At 49.6% G+C, this 17,926-nt stretch overlaps 2 protein-coding genes across 2 annotated transcripts in view; both read right to left on the bottom strand.

Annotated features, from left to right (window-relative positions):
• Positions 1-1,236: 1,236 nt before the first annotated feature.
• On the bottom strand, positions 1,237-2,294 carry LOC127334020 (uncharacterized). Its single transcript, XM_051360453.2, has one exon. The coding sequence runs from the start codon at positions 2,191-2,193 to the stop codon at positions 1,657-1,659; it is 537 nt and encodes a 178-aa protein (XP_051216413.1). The 5' UTR covers positions 2,194-2,294; the 3' UTR covers positions 1,237-1,656.
• Positions 1,237-17,926, bottom strand: part of LOC127334019 (uncharacterized) — a 37,360-nt gene continuing 20,670 nt past the window's right edge. Inside the window, exon 2 of the mRNA XM_051360452.2 lies at positions 1,237-1,527. The gene's annotated coding sequence lies outside the window, so the exon portion shown is untranslated. The remainder of the gene's footprint in view (positions 1,528-17,926) is intronic.

A 17,926-nucleotide genomic window follows, 5' to 3' on the forward strand; every position in this document is an offset into this window, starting at 1 on the left:
CTTAGCTGCCGCTGGGTGCCCATCCCTCCAGTCCCTGCCCGCGAGCCTGACCGGACCGCGGAGATCCGACGAAGGAGGCGGTACTTGCCGTCGGACCTCCGCGCCGATCCAGCGTACGCCATCGACTCCAACAGTTGGCGTACGTATCTGTCGACCGAGACGGATAAGAGAAGAAGGGCGGGCTTCATGGGCGACATGGATTTTCCGTTCGGGGCTGCACCGCCGACTCATCCACGAAGACAGGAGGCGCCGAGGTGTCGTCAGCAGGCGCCGACGCGCGCGCAGTACAACGATGACGACGACCGCGATGACCACGACGACGACGCCTACGCCGCCTACGACGACGAGGACGACTACATCGAGGCGCTCGCGTACCATAACGAAGAGGTGAAGGACGACAGCAACGACTACGTCGCGGCCGTCTTCCACGAATGGCAGCAGGCCGTGGCGGAGGGCCGCAATTTCGAGTCCCGGAGAACATGACGGACGATGAGATGGCGAAGCTCCGCGTCCTCGTCTCCGAGAATGACGCGCCCGTGCAGCCGCCGCTGCCCCGCTACGCCACCGGCGTCATGCCGCCGGGCCTGTCGGAGGATGAAGCCCTTCGACTGGCACTACAAGACTCGGCGGCGCCACAACCGCAGCCCTGGGTGCCTCCTCCACCGCCGCCACAACCATATCACTGGGCGCCTCCACCACCGCCACAGCCGCAGCTCTAGGCGCCTCCACCGCCGCCACAACCGCAGCTCTGGGCGCCTCCACCTCCAGCACCGCCGGCGCGCCCGGCGTACGCTCCCTCGGATGGCAACTGGTCGTGGGCGATACCGGACCTCATCGTGATCGACAGCGACGAGGAGCAACAGTAGGCGGCGTTAGGGTTTTTTTCATGTTTTAACTATGTAACTTATGTTTCATGTATAAAAAAATGATTCGGCCAAAAAAATGTGTCGTGCCGCTGGGGCCACTCCCGACGCTAACGGACGCACGATCGATTTCGACCATTTCGTCTGACGCAAAGGGACGCACGCAGACGCTGAAATGCGTCGCGCCGCTGGAGATGTCCTCAGGTGGAAAAGGCAAGAGGTTGCGGTGAGCCCACATTGTTCTTTTTCTTTTCTTTTGAAAAGCAGGGTGAAATTAGCAATTTAATTGCAGCATTAACATATTTTAAATTGCTGGTGTGGAACATCCAGGCTAACTAGTAACAGACGAAAACAGTGCAGTACACTGGTGAAGTGCATGTTGAGGCAAAATTCATAGTTCGCATTGACACAAAAATCTCTCTCCACGGTCCATCCTTCGTTCTCGGGGAACAAAACTCAGGTAATACCACGATCAAATTTTTTTTTTGTTCTGCGAAACAACACGATCAAAATTTTGTTCCTACAAATTATGCACATGCTAATCCATGACGTCACCCCCACCAGCCACATATGCACCGACGCTATGGTATCTTCCGATCCAAGCCAGCAACGTCCGTCCGATACAGATCCGACGGACCTCCTCTTTGTCAGCCGCTGATGCAGCCTAAGCCAGGGTGGCGACATCAATTCCGCCCGTCCGCGTCCTTTGTCCAGAATGGTCGGAGGTCCTCCATGTTCGAGACATAGACTGGAATCATCCCCAAATATCTGTTCTTGCTTCGATCCCAGAAAATCACTCACTCGTGTCGCACTCGAGAATGGCGCTCAGATCCGGCGCGAACCGCGGCTGCATCCTCCCGGCGCTCTTGGCGCGCGCCACCTGCCGCCTCTTGGCCGCTAGCGCCGGCACGGTCTTGTATGCGGCGGCCTGGCAGGCCTTCTCCGCTGGCGGGGCGAACACGAGCGGCAACGCGCTGGATTTCCTGGCGAGCGCGGCGGACGCCCTGACGGCGAGCGCGGCGATGTCCTCCCGCCGGAGGCCGCTGCGGCGGGCCTCCGCGGGGAGCACGAAGTAGATCTGGCCCGGTCGGAGCTCCTCGCCTGCGCCCACAGCGGACACGGCTCCCTCGAACCCCATCGCGTCGGCGTCGCACAGGAACCAGCCGGCTCCTGCGTCGACGGAGTCCTGGAGAACCCGCGCGGCTGTAGCCGTGGGTGGGTACTCCCGCAGTTCTCCCGTCGGAAGCAGAACCATCGCCGTCGACGCGGCCAGCCCGTCGGCCTGCACCGCCGCCACAGCTGCCGCGCCGCTAGACATGCAGAGCCCCATTTTCTAGGGTCAGATTTTAGCTTCCTGCTTCTTCTGTTGTGAGATTGTGTGATGTTGTTGTTGTGTGCCGAACCTGTGGTGGGAGGAGGAAGAAGCACAGAGTGAGATGGCGATGGCGTTGAAAGCTAGGGAGAGCCAGTTATATATAGCAGGAGGATGCGGGGAGGGTGACTGGCGTTTGGCTGGGGCCAGGACAGAATGCTTGCGTGCGTGGACTCGAGATATTTTGTTGTTTATACTCTGTAGTACCTGCTATCCCTATCTCTGTAGGAAACTGCTGGGAGTCCCGGGATCTGATTTCCCTGCCTTGGGGTCGTTAGCCGTCGGATCGGCCATCTTGAATGGCCAGATCTACTTTTAATGAATGTAGCAAAAGAACACCTTCCGGCAGTAAAAAGTTAACCCGCTTTTGCTACATTGTAGCAAAAAACGGTTCAGTCATGAAATCAAATAAAAAGGCTAAGCTCGTCGGAGACCTCGCCAGAGAACTCGTAGCAAAAAAAATATGCTATTGTAGCAGAAAATTGCTGATGTAGCAAAATCAAATATCATCGGAAATATTGACAAAGGCCCTCGCCGGAGACCTCGTAGCAAAATTGTTATACTAAAGTAGCAAAACAACAAAACAATTATAGCAAAAAAAAAAACATCACATCATTTTTTACAAGTCAACCTAACTGGAGACATTGATAGATAACTTGCAGGTGACCTCACCGGAGACATCGCCGGAGATAACATAGCAAAAATAATTTACTATTGAAGAAAAATCACACAATGTTTGTTGCACAAATTATATGATATTATAGCAAAAATGATCTCATCAGAGACATCGCCGAGAACTCACTGGAGACATCGTAGCAAATTTTCAGTACCAAATTAGCAAAACAGCGGAACAATTGTAGCCAAAAAATTGTTAATCTTAGCATCGGTGTTTTTTATACAACAACCCCCTAACAAAGACGGTAACGCCATCACCGTAGCACCTCGCCCCCACCACTGGTAGTACCTCGCCCATCGACGGGATCTCCTCTAAGCTCCGCTCCGTTGCGGTTTGCTCCTCCCCCGTCCCCTGTGCTGCTCCACCGCCGGTGGGAGGTAGCAAAGGCGCCCGCCACATCTCCGTCCACCGCAAGCAGCAGTGGCGCCCGCCGGTGGTAGCACCTCTGCTCACTGCAATAAAGCAGCTTCTGGAGGCTCCTCCTGCACGAGCGCGGAGCCGAACCGCTCCGGCTAGGGGCGCTCCAGCCGTACCGGTGTAGGAGGGAGGCCTGGGAGAGGGAGAGGCTCTCGAGGCCACGCTGGTTCGTTGTCGACGGCGGCCGGCAAGAAGGTAGGGTTTCCGCACGCGGTGGCTCGATTGGAGGCGCTTGACGGCGAGATCGGTGAGGGAGAAGGCCTGGATGGGAGTAGGCGGCGGTGATGTTGTTTGACGGGGCGGGCTGCGGGTTTGGGTGGCCGGAGTCGCTGCGCGCGGGATGGGGAGGAAGAAAGAAAAACGATGGGAGGGAGAGGAGATAAGGTTGGCCCTCAAGGCCACGCGGCGTATGATGGAGCCGGGGGACGCGAGCGTGAGACCCCCCCGGGGAACAGGATCATTTTCCATCTCTGTATTTTGATTCCTCTTACTGCAGCTACCTGCCTACCTGGTGAATACGTGCGTACAGACTCGTCGTCAGAGAGCGCAAGACAGTGAGATGTGTGTTTACAATTTCTAGAATTGACATAACCAAATTTAAAAGTAATGCTACAAAAGTTTTTGGAGCGGAACGAGATCAGTACACAAATCTAAATAAATTTCTATATATTTTCGGAGTAAACTATGAGTTTTATGGATTTTCACCAACATTATTGCAAAGCAATTTAATCTCATTGTAATTATATTTTAAAAAAAAACTAACCATATTTTCTTAGTATGTGGTACTCCATCCGTTCAGGAATACAAGACCACTACTTTTTTGTGTCAAACTTTGAACGATAATTTTGTTAGCCAGATATAAGTTGTAAGTTATTCAAAAGTATATCATCCGAAAGTTCTTTAAAATGTGCATCCAATCATATATTTTAGGATGACATGTAACTCATATTTAATTGACTAAGTTATTAGTTAAAATTTGTCTCAAAAAACAAAGTACTCTTGTATTTCCAAACGAGAGGAGTACACAAAATTCTTAAAGGATTTGTACTAACTCAGACAAAAAATAATCCTTTCATTCACTATTACAAGATACTCCATTGTCTGTCCGTCCAAAATAAGTCGACGTATAAGGATTTTAAAAGGTTTATGGAGTAGAGTAGAAATTGCACCATAAAATGTACCACCCATCATCTCTCTTATCTTTAAATACTCTAATAATGTGGACTAAATTGGGACAAGAGGAGTAAATGTAACACTAAAGTTAAAACTAGGTGTTTGGACGTGTATGCATTTTCTAAAGAAAAAAAAGCCTAAAGCATGTTATAGATAATGAATGGAGATAGAAGCACGGAAACAATATAGTGTCATAAGTAAGAATGGAGATTTGGTGCACACGGGCATCAATGGTCTCGTTTTTTAAAAATAAATAAATTATATTTTTGAGTTTTAAAATTCTGGAAGAAAAAGATCCGTTTATTGTTAATAATATATCCCACAAACGTGTAAAAATTCAATTTTAAATACTTTATATTCTGAGCTACACAAATGACCAAAGTTTAGATCTGACTAGTACATTTTCAAACCTTCGAAGCATATTAGATTTTGTTATTTTTTCTAGCCTAAAATAAAAATAATGCAAGGTTAAGATTTTGCATGATTGTGAGATGTCTCACTCACAATTTTCAGAATTATTTTCAATTTTTTTAATAATTTGTAAAAATACCTTATAATTTTTAAAAAATAATTAGAGCACTGGGAACTCAAGAGACAAAACCACTTTCCGCATAAGTAATTGAAATCTTATACTAGTACTATAAGAAAACATAGGCGCATATATAAGACTACTCATAGTGGGAGTAACTTCACTAGTAACTAAGTGTCCAACTCAGCAAATTTGCTTATGTTGCAGTGAGTTAATGAGGAGAGAGAAGGATGAAGTAACATAGCTAGTTACTGTGACATCACACTTCTCAAGATACAATGAGTCTATAAGCTAATTAATGAAGATATATATGATACTACTTTGATGTTACTAACCACTATGAATGTAGTAACGTAGAGTAGTAACATGTGCATGTTACTACTCTATGTTACTTCCCAGATTGACTCGGATGGTGTGTGTATGTCTGGTAACCGACATAGCTGAAATATTATAGTTGAAGCAAATAAAAGTTCCTTGTTACCCAGATGCATCCAAGGCACATGTTACTACTCTATGTTACTTCCCAGATTGACTCGGATGGTGTGTGTATGTCTGGTAACCGACATAGCTGAAATATTATAGTTGAAGCAAATAAAAGTTCCTTGTTACCCAGATGCATCCAAATGGATACCAGCGTACCCACAAACATAGATGGCCTACGTTTCTTTAATCTGGGCCGCCACGTAGTGTGTAGTAGTACAGTAACGCTAGCCGACGACCCACAGCAGCCGAGGAACGACGTGTCTCTAGTTGGGTCACAAGACGTAAGGGTACATATACTCAGTAGCTGTGAGCCTGACGGTGTGTATGACATAGTATTTGCAGTACTTGTTCCAGGTTGTGGGTGTGGAGAACATTCAGGTTCGGGAGAATGAAAAACATGTGCCGATGACATTTGATACTAGTTGGACACGCACAGCGACAAAATCACTGTTTCAACTTGGTCCGCCAGCTAGTGCAACCAGATCCAAGGGCCAAATCGCTGTTGGTCCGGGCCAGCGTCGCACTGTATCGTGGAGGTGAATGAAGGAATGATTGATCAGGAAAATTATTACTCGACACAAATAGTGTCGATCGTGCATCTGTATGCGGCATGAGTTGGCTACGTACGCTGCATTTCTACTAGTACGTGGCACCGTGCATGCGCTCCAAGTCCAAGCACCCGGCCACGTCGCGGGGAAGAGGATGGGTGGTCCGGTAGCATCGTCGTTACATCTCACCTGGTGCATGCGCTCTCGTTGCGCAGGTCCCGCTCGGCTTTGTATGGATCCCATCAGCGCGTACCGGACCAATAATGCAGGTCGGATCCTTTGGACGGGCATGTATTTTGTTTTGCAGGGTGGTTTGTAATTGGACAAGTAGGCACTGCACGCACCGTTGCTGTTGCGCTTGCGCACACATATTATTGGCTTGTCGGGGTATGTAACAGATGTGATCAAACCGATGAGCGATTACGCAATATTCAAATGAAGTTTCTTACGCATTAACGATTTTTGAAGGTGGGATGGTGGTACTCACGCAATTCCCAAGAGGATGTCATGGATTTATCTAAAATACATTAAGGAGTAAAATATAGTATTCGCTAAATACTATTCATTAAATACATTAAGGTGTAAAATATATCAACAGTCACTTAACTTTCGGTAACTCGCTACGGATTACCGTCGCTCCGTACTTGTCACTCTGTACTTGCGAATACGCAAATTACGGTTACTTAATAGGCCCAGTGTTCCATCATAGGTCAACAGAGCCCGTAGAACTCCACATTTACTGATGTGGCACTCAGTTAGACACTGCTATTTTTTAAAAAAGTTAGATACTACTTGTCAGCTTGTTTGGTTTGTACATTCACTTTTGAAAGGATCGTATGCCGCTGTTATCACCAGAATTTGACCAAGTCAGAGGTGGGCCACGATCAAGATGGGCGTGAAGATTATATACGAAGAAAATACGTAGATCGGCCTTATATGCAAAGTTGGGCTAGATTGCCCATATAACTGTAATATAATAGATCGTATCTTAGATAGAGTTTTACCCGTGCACGGTTAGGTGCACGCCTAAATTAGAAAGTCCGCTGGACTATAAATATGTATCTAGGGTTTATGGAATAAACAACAACCAACGTTCAACCAAACAAATCAATCTCGGCGCATCGCCAACTCCTTCGTCTCGAGGGTTTCTACCGGTAAGCGACATGCTGCCTAGATCGCATCTTGCGATCTAGGCAGCACAAGATGCGATCTAGGCAGCACAAGCTCCACGTTGTTCATGCGTTGCTCGTACTGAAGCCTTGTTGATGGCGAGCAACGTAGTTATCATAGATGTGTTAGGGTTAGCATAGTTCTTCGCGTAATATGCTATCGTAGTGCAACCCTTGCATGTCTAGCCGCCCTCACACCTATCTTAGGTGTGGGGGCGGCACCCCGCTTGATCATTATTTAGTAGATCTGATCCGTTACGATTGCTCCTTGTTCTACAAGGATTAGTTTAATATCTGCAATAGTTAGGCCTTACAAAGGGGGGGAGGATCCAGCGGCACGTAGGGTGTCGTTCGCTAGTCCTAAACAGGATGTTCCGGGGATCAACTTCGTGTTGGTTTTTAGGCCTTGTTTAGGATCGGCTTACGATCACCGTGCGTGGCCGCGAGGCCCAACCTGGAGTAGGATGATCCGATTATGCGGTGAAAACCCTAAATCGTCGTAGATCTAATTAGCTTTATCTTGATCAAGCAGGACCACCATATATTCGTGCACCCTGTACGAATCATGGGTGGATCGGCTCCTTGAGCCGATTCACAGGATAACCTGAGAGCCGATCGAGGCTCGTATTTAATGTTTACGTGTATGCCATGCAGGAAACTAAGCGAGGCATCTCCATCACCTTCCTCACCAGGTATAGGTCAGGTGGCACGCCCTTGCATCAGCATCGGACGTGTGACCAGAAGGCTTTGCGGGCCGTCGCTCGGAGGGACCTCAGCCAGCCGCAGCTCTAGGTTGTTCCCGGCTCTACGGTGTTGCCCGTCGCTGCCCGCCGGTGGGTTTCTGACGACAACACATTCTGGCACGCCCGGTGGGACACCGAGCAAAGGAAAGCCGATGACGAGACATCGGCTGGTACGAACACGATGCTCGTCCTCCCGACGGAGCCTAGTGCTCCAGGATTACACAAGGTACCCAATTTGAACGGCGACAAACGCATCGACGTGACGAAGGCCGGGTCGTAATAACATTGGGGTCGACCCCCGAAGATCTATGTAGGGATATTACAAAACCTTCATGGAGCGCTTCGATCCAGCGAATCGGCCAAGATTATTCTCACCACACGGTCTGCTTGGGTTCAATGGTGATCTAACGAACAGCGGCCACGTCGGCTACACGAATCCCAACGGAGCCGACGTACGAGTACAGTGCCTTGGCATAATACAGAGCCGATATCTGCAGTCACCTGACAGATTCGGCTCGGGGGAGGCATATGATCAGCAGACAGACGCATGGGTAAGAAAATGTCAGGAGCCGATGGAAGATCGGGCAGTAAAAAAAAAAATTTATTAGCAAGTACAAATGTAGCAAGTACAGAAAGATCCAGTCCAGCGAAACATCATCTGTCTCTGAAGGCCCTACTGAAGAAACACGCCGAGGGCGAAAACGGCATCAACACGGATGCGATCCGCCTCAGCGATCTCAGCCTTGTCATCCTCGTCCTTACCCGTCACCAGCTGATTGCTCAGGGTACGGATTTCAGCCAGATCGGTCTTCAGATCGGCTGTGAGGCCTTTTGCTTCGTCTTGAGAACGGGCAACAAGGGCTTCCTTGTCTTGGATGAGCTGTTTGGTCACCCTTACCCTCTCTTCAAGATTCTCCAGCTCCTTGCGCAGGGTCTCGAGTTCGGCGCGAGTGGCGGAAGTGTCCGTCTTGGCGTCCAAAGCAGCCTTCTTCTCATTGAGCCATCGACACCTTTCGGCAATATCGGCTCTCAGCGGAAGTTGGGAGTGGCGAAGAGCAATCCTTTGGCGAGCCAATTGCACCCTTGACTTAAAGACCGACAGGGTAACAGCGGGCCAGAGCTTCACTTGCAGGGTCATAGGGAGATGAGGCTGGATATCCTCGAGGATGCCTTTGGCTTCCTCGGAATTTTCAATCAGAGTCTCAGTTGAGGCAGAAAGCAAGTCTTTGAGACGCTGAAGTGGACCACGGACCGTACTGGGGTTCGGCTCTCCACTTGCCTTGGAAGAAGTGGGTTCGATGGATTCTGGATCGAACGTCAGCAAGCTCGAGAGATCACAACCCTGATAGGGCAAACAAAGTGAGTTAGCATGCAATGAAGAAATTGATGGAGCTAAGGAGGAAGGGCATACCTCCCCCATTGTAGGAGGAACAGCCGATGTCGTGACGATCGGCTTTTCTGTGGACTGAGATGGGTCAGCCACTTGGGCAGCCGCGATCGCTGAGGTGGCTAGGTCCAGGGTGGCGGACGGCATCGGTATCTCCTCAACGTCTCCGCTAGAAGTTTCTTCGGCCTGCAAGAGGAAGTGATTAGCCGATCCACACATGACGACGGGAAAGCATGAAGTATGACCGGGGAGATGATTACGTTTGAGACCTCCTGGCTTGATGGAGAGGCTCGTGGGTTCTTACGAGCCCTTTTGACGCAGCGGCGCTTCGTGCGTGACCCCGATCTGGTCGGGGCTTGGGGAGCAGGAGGTTCAGTGATCGACCTTTTCTTAGAAGCCGGCGCTGGTGAAGCCGTCTGGCTCTGGGTGGTGGACCTCTCAGAATTGCCCGAGCTCGAGTCCCCCTGACTGGAATCTTCGGCCCTGCTGGAGGTTTCTTCGGTGGAAGTCTGTAGAAAAGGGATACGAGCGCATTGTAAAAAGTTCTTGAAGGCAGATAAATATGGACGGGGTCTAAGCCAACTTACACGTGGGCTTTCTTGGGCAGGAGCCTTACGCTTCAGGGTTTTCCTGGCAGCCACCTTCCTCACTGCCGTCCTCGCCTGAATCGAGGCTCTGGGGGCAACTGGCCCCGAAGATGCTTTACTCTTGGGAGCCGATTTCGGTGAAATCGGCTGGCTCTGCATTATGACTTTCTTCAGGGGCGGCGAACTCTGGCAGAAGAGAACCACTGGTGCCGGAGGAAGGAATACGAAAGGGGAACCGTCGGCTTGTGTGGGAGCCGGACCATCTTGTTGCTACCAGGAGAAAGAGTCAGGTCACAGACGATCACCATGGTGCGGTTACAAGAAATGCTTAAGTGATGGTACCTGGTCTGCAGGGATGTCATATTCGGCGTCAAGCTCTCTCAGCAGCGGTCCTAGAGCCCTCCTGAAGACGTGGGTCTTCCACATAGACCACCAAGTTTCAAAACCATCGGTAGTGAAGGAGAAACGGAGGTTGTGGGGAATTGGGATGGCCAGAGCGTCAAAGAAGGTATAACACCTTTGGGCAGTAAGGATGTCAGGCAGTTCAGCTCTACTTGCTGTCAGGTGGTGTAAGAAGAAGTGTGGAGGCACCTGTCCGAGACCAAGCTGTCGGGCTGCTACCACTGGTTGATAACACTCATAACCGGGCTTGATGATCCGGTTCGAGGTACTCATGCCAACAGGGAGGAAGCAAGGGCGAATCATGAGGGAGTACAAATGCTGTGTGCTGGCGTCATCGGCAAAGTCATCCAATCGGAAAGAGACTGGGTTTTCAAAATTTGCCGATTCAGTATAAGGGTGGAACAGGGGGTTGTCCAAACCTTGGAAGAAAATCTTAAACCACCCTGCTGCTTCCTTGGGGATCAGCCTGCTGCCCGGGAGACCATACAGGGCTTGGCTGTAGCTGGTGCATCGAATTTCCTTTCCATTTACATCCAGAAAGGTGCAGGTGGTCAGTGATGGGAAGTCTGGGATTTGGTTTTGGAAGTATAGTTGGGCCCACAACTGAATGAACCACCAGGGGCCACCTGTTTTAACTGACTTGCGAGAGAACAGTTTGACAGACATCAGTTGAAGGGATCGATAAATCTCTCCAAGAAATAGTTTGCCTAGGCCGAGTTGGGTGCCTTTAGCAAGCTCATAGGCCAGAGAGAGGTAATTCTTGGTGGGAGCAAGTGATGGGCCGCAGAATATGAAGTGCTCCAGCCAGAAATTCAGGAAGGCTGTGTGCTCCCTCTCTGTCACGGGGCCTTTGGTTTTCATATAACGATTGAGATAGGCGCCCCAGCTGGTACACTCTTTTTTAGAGGAGAGAGTGAAAGGGACTTTTGGCAGTTTGAATGCAGAAGGGCTGGGGGATGCAATGTCTAGCCCTGTGATCATGGCCACATCCAACAGGGTCGGTGTCATAGGTCCATGACCAAACATGAAGCAGTTCAGTGCATCAGACTAGAAGTAGCCGATGGTTTTCAGGATGTTTTCATTCTTCTCAAGAGGAGATAATGATAATGACAGGGCATCGGCTATCCCTATGGTTTCCCAAGTGGCATAGTGGGTTTTTGATACTCTATTGTACCATGCCACCCAACCCTCAGGAGGATTAGGCCAGGCTCGCAGGCAGTCGGCCCAGGAAGTCAGATCTAGGTTCTGGCTCACAAAGGGGATTCTGTTAGCTTCGCACGAAATTAACAGGGCAGGACTCTCAGAAGAACGAGGACCGAGGCACATCGAATTTGCGAGAGAAGGATGTGGCAGAAGAATGTCTGAAACCTAAATTAGTAGCGGAGCGAGACATTAATTCAGGTGTTTGCCATTAATCCCATGTCAAGTCGAATGGCGAGAGGGGGTTGAGGATTACCTTCAGTCCGGAAGACGTGGTATCGGTATTGGATGATTCCGCCATGGGATGCGTTGAAGGAGCTCGGGGCGGCGCGGTCGAGATCTGTGTAGGTGGTTGTGGGTTGGAACTGCTCAGGCGGCGATTTGGGGATCTGAGTTTGCCTTTTCAGATGGAGGTCGCAGGTTACCGTTTGGAAGGGCGGCTAGGTCGACGTTACTCGTGTTTTTATGATAGAGGCCGATGCGATGCCATCGGCTCTTTGGGAGATTGTGTGACTTTGACTATCGGCAAAACAATTGACTGGAAATGCTTCTTCATTAACAAAGGAGGGTTTTTTACAATGAAGAGCCGATTGCTCAAAGAGGAACAAAAGAAGAGCCGATTGCTCGCATACTACTGATGTTATGTCACTACTCCTCGCTGCCCTCGTCGTCGGCATCATAGCTGTCACCGGCGCTGCTTCCGGAGAACTCCTCGTCACTGCTGCTCCAGCCCTCGACCGGAGCTTCTTCCTCTGCGTCGTCATCGTCATCTTCACTATCTGCCCAAACACGGAGGCGCTTCGCCGGCGAGTATCCAGTGGAGGAGGGGGAGTCATTTTCCTCCTCTTCTGCCTCCGCATCCTCGTCTTCCTCTTCCTTATCATAGGAAGTGGGATTCCTCCAGGAGGAGAGGTCATCCTCATTTTCGCTCTTCAGTTCCCCTTCAACGAGGAGGTGGAGGTCGCCCTCCTCATCGGTCAGGGGCGTGTCGCCGTCTGACATGAGATTGAAGTCCCACTCGAGCTCCGACATTGGCTCGTTTGGGGAAGAAGATTGGAAAGAAAGGTCGGAGGAGACGGAGAGGGAAGAAGACATTGCTACAGGGAAAGAGGGCTAAAGTTATCAAGTTTTGCAAGAAGTTGAGGAGACAAGACATCATACTGCAACGGTTCTGCCATGACATGACCCGACGAAGAAAAAAAACGGAGTGATTTTGGAATTGATAATTCCAAAACCAGGGGGGCATGTGTTATCACCAGAATTTGACCAAGTCAGAGGTGGGCCACGATCAAGATGGGCGTGAAGATTATATACGAAGAAAATACGTAGATCGGCCTTATATGCAAAGTTGGGCTAGATTGCCCATATAACTGTAATATAATAGATCGTATCTTAGATAGAGTTTTACCCGTGCACGGTTAGGTGCACGCCTAAATTAGAAAGTCCGCTGGACTATAAATATGTATCTAGGGTTTATGGAATAAACAACAACCAACGTTCAACCAAACAAATCAATCTTGGCGCATCGCCAACTCCTTCGTCTCGAGGGTTTCTACCGGTAAGCGACATGCTGCCTAGATCGCATCTTGCGATCTAGGCAGCACAAGCTCCACGTTGTTCATGCGTTGCTCGTACTGAAGCCTTGTTGATGGCGAGCAACATAGTTATCATAAATGTGTTAGGGTTAGCATAGTTCTTCGCGTAATATGCTATCGTAGTGCAACCCTTGCATGTCTAGCCGCCCTCACACCTATCTTAGGTGTGGGGGCGGCACCCCGCTTGATCATTATTTAGTAGATCTGATCCGTTACGATTGCTCCTTGTTCTACAAGGATTAGTTTAATATCTGCAATAGTTAGGCCTTACAAAGGGGGGGAGGATCCAGCGGCACGTAGGGTGTCGTTCGCTAGTCCTAAACAGGATGTTCCGGGGATCAACTTCGTGTTGGTTTTTAGGCCTTGTTTAGGATCGGCTTACGATCACCGTGCGTGGCCGCGAGGCCCAACCTGGAGTAGGATGATCCGATTATGCGGTGAAAACCCTAAATCGTCGTAGATCTAATTAGCTTTATCTTGATCAAGCAGGACCACCATATATTCGTGCACCCTGTACGAATCATGGGTGGATCGGCTCCTTGAGCCGATTCACAGGATAACCTGAGAGCCGATCGAGGCTCGTATTTAATGTTTACGTGTATGCCATGCAGGAAACTAAGCGAGGCATCTCCATCACCTTCCTCACCAGGTATAGGTCAGGTGGCACGCCCTTGCATCAGCATCGGACGTGTGACCAGAAGGCTTTGCGGGCCGTCGCTCGGAGGGACCTCAGCCAGCCGCAGCTCTAGGTTGTTCCCGGCTCTACGGTGTTGCCCGTCGCTGCCCGCCGGTGGGTTTCTGACGACAACAGCCGCACCTAGGGGGGGGGGGGGGGGTTGAATATGTGCTAACCAATTTTTAGTTCTTTTTCAATTTAGGCTTGACACAGAAGGTAAATTCTCTAGATATGCAACTAAGTGAATTTACCTATATGACAAGGCTAACAACTAAGCAAGATATAGCTAGGCAATATAAGAGATAGAATAGGATAGAGGTAACCGAGAGTGGAGCACGCGATGACACGGAGATGATTCCCGTAGTTCCCTTCCTTTGCAAGAAGGTACGTCTACGTTTGGAGGAGTGTGGTTGCTACGAAAGCCAAACCAACAGCCACGAAGGCTTCACTCAAATCTCCGGTGAGCAACGCCACGAAGGCCTAGCCCACTTCCACTAAGGGATTTCCTCGAGGCGGAAACCGGGCCTTTACAAGGTTCTTGGGGCACACATCCACAACCGAATTGGAGGCTCCCAAATCTGTTACAACACAACAATCAACAACAATACATCAACACAAATCAACTAGGGAACCAAATAGGAACACTAGCATGAGATCCCTCAAACAAGAGAGGGGGAAATGAAGAACGCTTCGGTGAGGATGTAGATCGGTGTCTTCTCCTTCGAATCTCCAAAGATCAAGAGCTTTGGTTGGGGGAGGAAGGAGATCTTGCAAATCTTGTGTTCTTGAGGTGGCTCTAATGGTGGTGAAGCTTGGCAGATTTTTCTTGCAATGATTGAGCAACATGTCCCTTTGGAGAAGAAAGCTATTTATATGGGTGGAGCTTTCAGATCTGACCGTTGGGGACGAATTTCACTTACACAGGAAGTACCGGCCATTCGGGCCGGAACTTCCGCCTTCGATAGAAACCCTGCAAAACAAAAGATGGGGCGGAACTCCAAGTTCCGGAAACTTGCGAAAACCTTACTGGACTATACTGAGCCACAAACTCGGAATTCCAGAACTTGTCCGGAAGTTGGGCGGAAGTTCCGCTGGGCGGAACTTCCGGTCAAGAAGAAAAGAGCTGAGCCCAAACTGCGCTGAGGAGCTTCTGCTGAACAAGCCAGGGCGGAACTTCCGCCTGCTGGGGCCGGAACTTCCGCCAGTCACAGAAAACCTGCAGAAATTCAGAACAGCTATACCAATTCACCGATCCAACATATTTTTTGATGGCTTGTACCTGTCTACATCAACACACATAAAAATATACATAGTGTTGACATCAAACACACAAAACCCAAAAGGGCGGGAAATGTTCTTTCAATCTCCCCCTTTTTGGTGTTTGATGACAACACAAGTATTTGCAAGTAATGGATAATGTAAACGACAATGTGAGAGATATAGAGGAGCTCCCCCTAGATATGAGCAATGGTACATAAGAAACTCCCCCTATATCTTGCATCCGTCTTCCAAGGGTTAGCAATACAACATAGTGATAAGCATATGGATAATAAGATCATGCACACATAGATAACCAAGGAAGACTCACATACGGAGTTTACCATACACAAATATAAGGTTCCAAGCACATAGATAGAGTTTACAAACCAAATAGCTAAGAACATAGTTCGACACCATAAAGATAAATAGAATCACAAGCAATAAAAACCAAAGCCAACACGAGCTTGTGACTCCCCCATGCAAATACCCAACGGAGAGCAACCTAATATGGTCTCACTCTCCCCCTTTGGCACCAAAGCACCAAAAAGGAAAAGGAGAAACTACACGCCCCAAGGGTTGGCGTTAGCCCAGCCGGGAGGGAGGTTCGATGAAGCGCCGGGGTAGGGAGGAGTGTGAGGAGGAGACTCGATCTCAAGGCCATCCGGAGGAAGAGGGACACCATAACGAGAGACCCACTCAGCTTCCGGAGTGATATTCTCCTCGGATCCGGGGGGAGACACTTTCACCTCAAGTGCCCTCATGATGCTCTTCTGACGAACCCTTGACTTCTTGGCTTCGACATGCTGTTGATACTGACGGAGGTTGACTGCAGAGGTGAGGCAAAAGATCTGTCTCATGCGGCGTGCAAGCTTGCAAGCCCAACTAGGTGGCTTCTCATCCATGGGGGTAGCATCTTCAAGAGGAGAGTTGTGGCGCTTGGTCCTCAATGACTTCACTTCATGGGATGTGAGAGTGAGTGGAATGGATTGAACGAGTCTAGACTGACAAGTATCCGCCCAAGTGTCCTCAATGAGCTTCATAATGTACGGAGCATAGACGGGAAGCTTCTTCTCCATCACACATGACCACATCTCATGATAGATGTAGTCCATCACATCAAGCTTCTCACCGGTGCCCTTCTTACCAAAAGAGTTTGCCATTAGATCCACTTCATAAAGATGTAGCTCATCAAGGTTGCCACCCTTTGGTCCAATGGTTTCCCGGTAGACTCTATGCATAATATCCCAAGTACGGAGAAGATCCACACTCTTGCCCGGTACACCCCAACCGGGGATGTAGAGGTTCTCCAAGACTTCCCTTGTTTGAGCCCATGAACTATCATGGCACCTCCAACCATTTGCATCAACACCCGGATAGCGAGGGTATCCAAGGGCGGCTCCAAACTTTGCCAAGTTAGACTCAATGAGCCTCTCATGAGTCATCCACCGAAATGTTCTTGCTTCATCTTGCTCAAAGTGGACGGTGGCATAGAATTGTTGAATCAACCCAACATCATAGTCCTTGTTGAGCTCCATAATGGGATAGAGCCCAAACTCTCCACACATAGCATAGGCTTCTTCAAAGTACTTAGTAGCGGCCATCTTCCCGGTGTCAATGGCATGTTGAGGGGCTACCCCCTTCTTGAATGGTATATAGATCTCATAGAATATCTCCTCTTGGGTCTTGTTGTGGAAGCTTATCCCCAACCCTATTGTTCCGAGGGGTGAGGTAAGGGTTCATGTCACGGAGCTCCTTATACTCAAGATATTGCATGCCCTTCACGGATACATGGATGTTCTTCCCACGAACAGCGGGTGACTTGAGCCTCTGAGCAGCTGCAGCTTGCTGACGAGCGGTGAGCTTGGATGGTCGGGTTTGCTCAAGTTCTTCCTCAACCTCATCCACATGATCCTTGCCTCTCTTCTTGGAACCACCTGGTAAAGGAATCAATATGATAGGAATGATGAATGAGTGCACATAAGCAAGGAGGCCAAAAACCAGAGCATGCACAAGATATTGGGTAACAGCAGAAAAAATCGCCAGGCCGGAAGTTCCGGTGAGAACCGGCGGAAGTTCCGCCCCGGGGCGGAAGTTCCGGCGTGAAGGGCCGGAACTTCCGGCTGTTCGAAAACAGCGGCAGTTTCTCACCAGATCTGAGGCAATGGCTAAGTGAACCGCATTACCACGACATCCTAAGCACGATCTAGTAGAGGAAATGCATCTAGAGGATTTCTACCAAAGCTTTGCCTAGAGTATGCCCTATAGTTCATCTAGTGAGGTCTACCCACACATAGAGAGGGAGAGGGCACAAACCGGGGGGAGCCATGGAGGAGAAGAGGGAGAGGATGCCGATCCACGGAGACGATCCGGCGGGGAACGCCGGAGGAGGGAGATCCGGCCGGAGGAGCAGCAGCCGTCACAGGGGAGGAGCACCACCAATTAGATCTTGGAAAAAGGGGAAAAGTGGGGAGGATGGAACTGCACCCCTGTTCGGCCCAGTTATATAGTGGTCACTTAAGGCCGGAAGTTCCGCTCGTTGGAGCCGGAACTTCCGGTCTCGCAGAAACTACACAGCCTGGACTGGAACAGTGGCTGAACTGGCGGAAAAGATACCAGCCGGAAGTACCGGTCGAAACGACCGGAACTTCCGGTGGAACAAGAAACTGTGCCAAGATCAGGATTTTGACAGGGACAAAGGTGCACACGGAGAAGGTGAAGGATATGTCTTAGATGAGATAGGCTTAGGACAGATATGCCAAACTGTGAGATGGTACATGATCACTCATTTTTGCAAATAATGCAAATGAAGGCCAAAAATGAGTGATTTCCCATAACAAGGAGATGTC

Source organism: Lolium perenne, chromosome 2 (genome assembly GCF_019359855.2).
Source record: "Lolium perenne isolate Kyuss_39 chromosome 2, Kyuss_2.0, whole genome shotgun sequence".
Classification (NCBI taxonomy): domain Eukaryota; kingdom Viridiplantae; phylum Streptophyta; class Magnoliopsida; order Poales; family Poaceae; genus Lolium; species Lolium perenne.